Source organism: Lontra canadensis, unplaced genomic scaffold, assembly GCF_010015895.1.
Source record: "Lontra canadensis isolate GAN:19392208 unplaced genomic scaffold, GSC_riverotter_1.0 scaffold12, whole genome shotgun sequence".
Taxonomy (NCBI): domain Eukaryota; kingdom Metazoa; phylum Chordata; class Mammalia; order Carnivora; family Mustelidae; genus Lontra; species Lontra canadensis.
This window is the reverse complement of record NW_022631006.1, coordinates 25,130,242-25,139,413: the sequence shown is the minus strand read 5'-3', so window position 1 is coordinate 25,139,413 and position 9,172 is coordinate 25,130,242. Positions and strand designations below refer to the sequence as shown.

General features: G+C 39.5%; 1 protein-coding gene across 1 annotated transcript in view; it reads right to left on the bottom strand.

Moving 5' to 3' along the window:
• Positions 1 to 978: 978 nt before the first annotated feature.
• AQR (aquarius intron-binding spliceosomal factor) overlaps positions 979 to 9,172 on the bottom strand; it is a 101,146-nt gene continuing 92,952 nt past the window's right edge. Inside the window, exons 32-35 of the mRNA XM_032856905.1 lie at positions 6,985 to 7,070; positions 5,506 to 5,680; positions 2,804 to 2,917; positions 979 to 1,608 (exon numbers count right to left, since the gene is read on the bottom strand). Coding sequence (XP_032712796.1) covers positions 1,276 to 1,608; positions 2,804 to 2,917; positions 5,506 to 5,680; positions 6,985 to 7,070 — 708 coding nt within the window. The 3' untranslated portion in view covers positions 979 to 1,275. The remainder of the gene's footprint in view (positions 1,609 to 2,803; positions 2,918 to 5,505; positions 5,681 to 6,984; positions 7,071 to 9,172) is intronic.

The following is a 9,172-nucleotide window of genomic DNA, read 5'->3' as shown; positions in this document are numbered from 1 at the left end:
CCCTCGCTCATTCATGTTGAGGACAGTACAACAATCTGAGAACAATGCTTCTCTAATTACAGAGTGCATATAAATCACCTGGGCACTTTGCTGAGGAGGAGATTCAGATTTAAGAGGTCTGGGGGACAGTGCAAACTGCTTCAGTTTCATCGAGCCTCAGTGGATGCTGGTACCTCTGGTCTGCAAACCCCACTTGAGTAGCAAGGTCCTAGTATCTCTGCCCTCCCAAATCTCGAGCACATTCTACCTTAAGGTCTCCTTGTGGCTGCTTATCTATCAAGATAAGCAGATATCTGGGGTATAAGATAAGATATCTGGGGCACCTGGGTGGCTCAGTGGGTTAAAGCCTCTGCCTTCAGCTCAGGTCATGATTTTAGGGTCCTGGGATCGAGCCCCACATTGGGCTCTCTGAGCAGCAGGGAGCCTGCTTCCTCCTCTCTCTCTGCCTGCCTCTCTGCCTACTTGTGATCGCTGTCAAGTAAATAAATAGAATCTTTAAAAAAAAAAAAAAAGATATCTGGGGGAGTTAAGTTCACTGACTTTCACTGCCCGGATTCTGGATCTTTCTTCTTGCCCAGATGGATTTGCCAGCTTCTTCTTGCTTTAGATGCATGACACATCCTGGCTCAGCCTTACAGCTTGATTTGATGCCATTCCGCCAGCAACTCAAACATCAGGAGCACCTGCTAAAATACAGATACCTGGGCTCTAACCCCGAGATTCTGATTCATTCAGTCTAGAGTGGCCCCAAGAATAAACAGACATCCTAGGTGGTTCTAACACATAATGAGACTTCTGAGGAAGAAAATACATGTGAAAGGGAGGAAAAAAGTTAACACAACTTGAGTCTCTGATACTATGAGAAAAAAAACAACTTCCTCCCAATTTGAACATTTACTTAAGGGAGTTTAGAGCTAATTTTGGTGTATTCTGTCCTTTTCTTTAGAGAAGTTCACTGAAAATAGAAAGTATGTCTTGTGTATTCTACAGAAAATTCTTTTAATGTAAATATAATTACAGATACATTCAATTATAAAAACATCAAAGGAATGGCTATTTGTCCTTCTGACTGAACAAATTAAACTGAAGTTGTTCACACACATACAATTTTCTTTTAAATATATCCAAGAAGACAAACACTGAGATTGGTGACCAAAAATTAGGACTGAACACAAATTAGTACCCTAAAAGAGCAGAAGCAAATATAAAATACAGAAAGTAGCTTTAGTTGGACTTTATGAAAGCAATGTCCCCCCAAGAAAGGCCACAGTTGGGCTACTTGGTCTCCTGTGGGGCCGGTGTGACATCCTGAGGGGCATGTGCCTCTGCTGGTACGGCTATAGGTCCTGCCACAGCAGCAGTGACATCAGATGCAGCAGGGGTGGCTTCTGGATTGCACCTAGCTCCCGTCTGAGTGGGGGTGCTCTCAGTCTGACTGCAGGTGGTCTCATTCAGAGAGGCTGAGGATTCTTGACAGGAGGTGGCATCTGTCAGACTGGATAGGTCTGTTTGAGCAGGATTGGCCTCCTCTTCTGTTTCCAACTCCGTTTCCTGACTTTGAACTTCCTCACCTTCTTCTACCATAGCAGGTGGTAGCTGTAATAAAGTCTAATGAAAAAAAAGAAAACATCAGTATGAACTTAGATGAAAAAAACACTGGCTTACAAAGCTAAGCTCTCACATTATCTTACTAATAGATACTGTTCAATCCAGAGTGCTCTAAAACACTGCTGGCCACTTTATATTACAGACATAACTCTGATGGCAATGGCCTAGGTCTTGCTGACTCCAAAGATCAAAGTATTACATCTTCAGAGAAGAAAATAATATGAAAATGTATTAGCTTTTTTAGCAAATAAATTGGCTGTAACACTTCTGCAAAAACAGTGGCTGATTAGGACTGACTGACACAACTGAAGGGCCAACCTCAGTCAAGGAGATGTGTGAGGGGTGGGGAGGAACAAGCCTTCAGACAAAACCATGGCAGGGCACGAAGCTTCTGTCCACACTCAACCAGACACTGGAGCAGCTCTACACGTTTAGCCTCCCGTTCAGAATGGCCAAATAAAAAAGGCCACCCATAACACGTGTGGATGAGGATGTGGAGCGACCACAGCTCTCAAACACTGCTGCTGGGAATGTGGTGCAACTACTTAGCAAAATGAGTGGGCACTTTCTTAAAAAACTGAACACATATTCTCTATTTTTCAGCCATTCTGCTGCTAGGGATTTTACGTGCGCCATGCGCCCCTCCTCCCCTGCCACCCCGCTCCCCATACAAAGACTGGGACAAGAATATTCACAGCAGCTTTCTTTGTAATGGCCAAAGGTGGAAAGAACCCAAATGTCCATCAACAGGTCAATGGGTACACCTGGTAGGTCCCTATAATGGAATACTATTTGGCAGTAAAGAGTGGCCACAGATTGAGGGTAAGATCCTTGGTTGCCTGCAGAAGTCAGGAAAGGGACTGGTGAAGGATGAGAAAGGTTACCAAGGGGCATGAGGAAACTTTTGGAGATAATGGGTATGTTCACTATCCTGATTGTGGTGATGGTTTCACAGGTATTTACATATGTCAGAACATATTAAATTGTATACTTTAAATATTTGGAATTTATTGTAGGCCAAATTATATCTACACAAAGGTGTTTTAAAAAAAAAAATGGATGTTACATGAATTAACAACAACCTTGGATGGCTTAGCTGGATTCCCATGAGGAATTGAGTACTTTAAAGATGTAGTCTGCAAAGAAGTAGATTCTTTGTACAAGAAAAATAAGAATGAATTTTGACAAAACTCACCTGATGATAATGATGTGTAGTCTGTATCAAATGCATGTACATGTTGTATACAAAGTTCGCCATCTGGGGCATGTTCTTTATTACCTGTACTTCGTGAGATGGTCGCTCTCCATTCTAAAAAGCAAAGAGAAAGTTAAGGACAGTGAGAAAGCTGATATGCTAAAAGTGAACATTCCAGATGCCCATGTCTCCATCTTATGTACAAGCACTACTAGGGTTTGAAGGACATCAGAACAGTACCAGGACATTAAGATGTCAGTGTGAGTGAGAGCCCAGTAACGACTTCATAAAGAGAAAAGATTCAATTTAAATTTAGCAAAAGGTAGAGACTCAAAGAGAACTAAGAGTTACCACCTTTTAATATCAGGCTGGCAAGTAAGATAAGGAGTTTGGGTCTAGGAACCCATGTGGAAGAGCAAGAGATATAAGATCATTTGAATAGAGAGAAAAGTCAACATGGCCTAAAGCATGGTCCCTAACACTGCGTATGCTCCAAAGGCAATTTTCAAGCTTACTCAGAAGGAAAACATCAAAACTATTTTTCCTACTTATGTTTCTTTAAAAATAAGCTAACATTACTATTATTTAATACACAAACTGTTAGTCATGAGGGTTTATATTTAAAAGGTTTTTTTAACTAATAAAATGCATGGTCAAATAGTAAAGTCCAAACTTCGCGGTATGTTTCCGAACTGTCTGGGGCAGACTGCTCACTTGTGGAGGTGTGCGGCCAGCTGCCGGGGCCTGGGATTCAGTAGGTCTGCCAGAGAACGACGGGCTGCTGCTGCAGTGGTTTCTGACAACCACCAGCGCAGGTAAAGTGGTAAAGCAAATGAGGACGGTAAACAATCTGCACTTCTCCCTAAACTATCCTCAAATAAAGATGAACACATCTCCTATTTATAGTCATTATGTTTATAAAGTCTCACCCTTTCTTACCATAGACGCAGTTCAGAAAACCACAAAGGTAAAAAAACTTCTATCAAGAAAAAGGGCTTTTACCATAAAGTAACAAATCAGCACACATAACATTAGCAACAGTGAATGTATTAAATAGAATTTCTCAGAATTAAGCAGGATGGCAGTATTACATGTAGGCAGATATTCTTTTGATAGCAGTCACTTTCTGCGAGGGTCACACTTGTGTGCAAAGACAGCACTGCTGTTACAACTACAAAACACGGCCTTCACAACATGGGAAGTTCTGTGTGTGTTTGCGTATTTTCCCAGGGCTCCGCTGGGAGCTGCCTCTTCTGAGACGCAGCACCAGCTGTGTGGCCCTCTTTGCCTCCAACACAGTCTCTTGAGCAGAAGATAGGGAGCTGCTCCTAGCCCTTAGCACCCCAGGTCTCGGGTAAAGCACTGGCTTTCAAGCCTTCTGTTCATTGGCACTCCCTGACCTCCATGTGCCCCCAGACATGTCCCTGCGGCCTCTGCATAAGAAGGCTGTGCCTCAGATCTTGTGTTAGGAACCTGCTTGTGTAATAATCAGCCCACAAAAGATTAAGAAACACAGGGCTACAGGACCATGTCCAGACCTCGGAGGCTGACACTGAAGGCTTCACAGGGCCCCACCCCATCATATCATTCCACCCTTATCCCTCTATTCCTGCAGAGAGGCATCTTCCAAGGAAAAAATGTTTAAAAAAATGTACTCAGCCTTATTATAAAACAAACACACGTAATTTCATCTTTTTCTTCAGAGGGAGGGAAAGAAGTGTACTGTGAACATTTAAAACAGCTTTATCGGGGGAAATCGGAGGGGGAGATGAATCATGAGAGACTGTGGACTCTGAGGAACTAACTCAGGGTTTTGGAGGGAAGGGGGATGGGAGGTTGGGTGAGCCTGGTGGTGGGTATTAAGGAGGGCACATATTGCATGGAGCACTGGGTATGGTGCATAAACAATGAATTCTGGAACACTAAAAAGAAATTTAAAAAATAAGTAAAAATTAAAAAAAAAAACACAAAACAGCTTTATTTAAAATCTAAATGGACCTCTAAGACACTGCATTAAAAATGCAAAGCCCCAAAGTCACAACCTAAAGATTAGCATGCTAACCTTTATGAAAGAAAGAAAACAATATAAGAAAATAAGTATTTGCTTCTTTATGCAAAAGAAATATAGGAAGGATAAACCAGAAACTAAAGGGCCTGGGGTAGGGGGTGGGAAGGGGGACCAAGGAGGAGAGATAGGGAAAGGGTACAAGGATAAGGAGGGAGGGGAGTGGCACTTCTGAGTAGGTCCTTTGTTGCTGTTCCCTCCTTTGTCCTCCAAAGTGTAGGTTTCTTCAGGGTTCTCTAACAGGTAAGCCATTTATTACTCTGTCATCAATTAGTTAAGTTCTCCCTAAAAAGCTGAACAGAGGCAGTAAAGTACATGGATTCTGGAGTCACACTGCCTGGGTTTTAAAATCTTGGATTCTCCATCTATGAGATGCATGACCAAACTACTTAACTTTGCTAATCCTGTTTCCTCATATTTAAAATGGGATTAATAAGGAAGAGCTAATTGCATGATACATAGTGAGTCTTCAATAAACGTTAGCATGTACTATTATTTTACACAGAAAATCTAATTCAGTTCCACAGTGTAGGGAGCGCTCTAAACCACTGATGGGATGATCTACGCAATGCTGTTCCTAGCTACTGGGATCACCTACTGGAGAGTGCTGCTCTATACGATGAAGAAAGAGGCCTACCTTTCTACTGGTTGGGAAAGGTTCTGTCGGAATAATATGCAAATGAAGTGGACGGGCAGTGAGCTGGCTGAAAGCTGGAGTTAGTTCAAAACAGTTCTGGAAGAGGGATACTCTTGCGAAGATATACAGTCCAAGTCTGGCTCTAGACATGGCCACCACTAAGCGACGGACATCCCTTTGGGAAACAAAATTAGCACAGTTCAAGATTAGTAACATCTGTATGCAGCTTTTCTTCTTCTTCTTTTTTTAACTTATTCTACTAAATATCCCTGTTAAGCTATGGCAATAAAAGTTAAGCATCTTAAAAACTGAAATTCAGAATAAACATTAAGTTAATATCAAGTGATTAGTTAAACCAAGTAAAGTTACTGCTTTATCACTAAACTCTATGTTCACGTTTTTGTTTTTGTGGGGAGGAGGGGAATCGTGACTAATGCACTGATTTAAAGTAGCTACATTAGAATTATGGAACACGAAGTCAAGTCATTAAGTGTGAAAAAGGCAAAAGCATGACACAGTAAGAAAAAAGATGGGGAGGGGACGAGGCATTATTCATATATTCATACTGTGAGTTTTGGAGATTTTAAATATGTAAATCATAATGATGCCCCATTCAAACAGCAGCTATAGATCTTAATGTGGAAAAGGAAATACTTTTTAGAAAAGTTTGTCTCCAAATACATGTTTGATAAGTAAGCAAAAATAAACTATTTTAGAATGCAATAGTTTTGAAACAATTTCTCAAAACATTATATCTTTGTTTACTCTTACATGAAAGTTATCAGTTTGATGGAACTTGATCACTGGGCTAAGCTCCAAATAGATTTTGACTTAATGACAACATTATGAGAGCTTGGAGAGAGCTGAGAGACTTTTCTCTTTATATCTACCAAATAAAATAATAAAACAAACTCTCATTAGTTTTGTTAGTAAGTCGTATGAGATGAAGGTTTATATAAAACTAAATGGCTGCTTTGTAATAAGAAGATATTATTCCCATAAATCTCTAGCACATAAATACATCACAATAAATGGTAAAAATAAGATTATTGTTTGTTTTGACAGTTCTTAATCCGGGGAGAACAAATGGTTCCTTTATCCTCTAACAGTGAAGCTGAAAGACTGCGTGGGAAAAAAAAGTCAGAAATCCTGTGCAATGAAAAATGTACTCTGAAGACTCCTTTTACCACCTTACCTTTTTAAATTTCTGACACTGCTTCCGACAAATATAAGATACTAAGATTTTATAATAAAATCCTATCTCTGAGTGTTACTGAAGACTAAAAAGTAAATGTACTAAAATATTTAAGATTGAAAAAATTCAGAAGCAATGACAATAGTTAACTCTACAAAGAATCTGGTATTGTTATACTCCAACAAAAAGCTTGCCAAGCCAAATGCTGCCATAACAATTAATAAGAAGTTCAAAATTGAAGCAGATAATAAATTTCAATGATATTAAAAGTTTTCTTTATGTACCTCAGATGGCCCACTGCCCTGGTTCTTACTAGAGAAAGGAGAATATAATCATTCTGTTGACCTTGAAATCTGTCAACAGTTGTCACCTAGGAAGAAAAAATGGGAAATAAGGTATATTTTCAAAAGCACAATAAATAAAACTCTACAGAGAGAATTGAAATAATATTTCAAAAATAAAAATCTTATCATTAAATAGTCAACCCGAAAAGGAAACATGATCATATACTTGGAACTGAGAAAACCAGTTAATGAACACAATGAAATAAACCTTAGTAACCAGATTAGGCTATGTTCCTGTTATTACACTTATAGCACTGATCTTTACCTCTGCTGACAACCAAATTACTATCTATAGAATAAACCGTCTTCTCCTACTAGACTGCCCAACACGCTGGACGCAGGGACCTGGTATCCCAGTTTGATGCCCAGCAGTATAACTCAGTATGCTCACTTATTATTTAATATATTCTTAGTTCTCACGGATAGCACCTTCTGACACACAAAAAATAAATAATTTTCATAGCACTTTTTATTCACTTTGAAACTATATATACAATTAGGAAAGTTCATGCAGGTTTTAGTCTAATACTGGCACTCAGGCATTTATTTCTTTTTCACTAACCCAACAAAAAAAAAGTTAAAGTGCTTATTTGCATAAGCTATAATTCACGGTCCATACCTTTAAGGAATTTTACAAAGCATTTCTTTTCAATCAACTTCACAGAAGTATAATTTACATATAATAAAATGCTTTCACTTGAAGTATCTACTTTGATAAATTCTGACAATATACGCTCCTAGATAAGCACCACAATGAAGATTTCCATTACCCCAGTCCCCTTTGTAGTCAAAACTGTATCCCTAAGCCCTGGGAAAACACTGATCTGCTTTCTGTCACTATAGATTACTTTCTGCCGGTCTAAAATTCCTTAAAAATTGAATCATATACTTTTTTTGTTTGGCTTCTTTCACTTGGCATGTTTTTGAAATTCATCCATGTGTTGTGTCCATTGGAAGTTCATACCTTTTGCCTGCTGAATAGTATTCCAATGAACAATATTCCACATTTGATTATCCATTTACCCATTCATGTCATTTGGGTTGTTTCCGGTTGGGGCTTTTTTGTTTTAAAATTTGATTTCAGTGTAGTCGACATACAGTGTTATTTTAGTTTCAGGTGTACAGTACAGTGATTCAGCAATTCTACACATCACCTGAAACTTGTCATGGCGGGTGTACTCCTTAATCCGCATCACCTAGTTCACCCAACCCGCCATACTCCTCCCCACTCTGTAACTGAGTGTTGTTTTTTTTTTTTTAAGATTTATTTTATTTATTTATTTGACAGACAGAGATCACAAGTTGGCGAGAGGCAGGCAGAGAGAGAGGAGGAAGCAGGCTCCTCACAGAGCGGAGAGCCCGATGTGGGGCTCGATCCCAGGACTCTGGGATCATGACCTGAGCTGAAGGCAGCAGCTTAATCCACTGAGCCACCCAGGCGCCCCTGTAACTGAGTGTTTCTTAATTTGTCTTTTTGCCCCTTTGATCGTGTTTCATTTTTTAAATTCCACATCGGTGAAATCATATGGTATTTGTCTTTCTCTGACTTATTTTGCTTAGCATTATACTCTCTAGCTCCATCCATGTTGTTGCAAATGGCAGGATTTCATTTTAAATGGCTGAATGATATTCCATTGTGTGTGCATGCATATATATATACACATATACATGCACACACACACAAACACACATATCTCACACCTACTTTACTCATTTATCAATGGACACTTGAGCTGCTTCCATAAGTTGGCTATTGTAGATAATGCTGCTATAAACATAGGGGTGTGTGTACTGCTTTGAATTAGTGCTTTTGTATTCTTTGCTGGGTCATAGAGTAGATCTATTTTTAACTTTTTGAGGAACCGCCATACTGTTTTCCACAGTGGCTGTGGAATTTGCATTTGGTTTGGGGCTATCTTGAATAAAGCTACAATTCATGGTATAAGTATTTTTGTGGACATTATGTTTTCACTGCTCTTGAATAAACATCTAGGAGTGAACCTGCTGAACTGTACGGTGTGTTCAACCTCACAAGAAACTGTCAAGCTGTTTTCCAAAGGTGCTGTACCACCGTGCACATTCACTAGCATTGTTCCAGATTCAGATTCCAATTGCTCCACATCCTTGC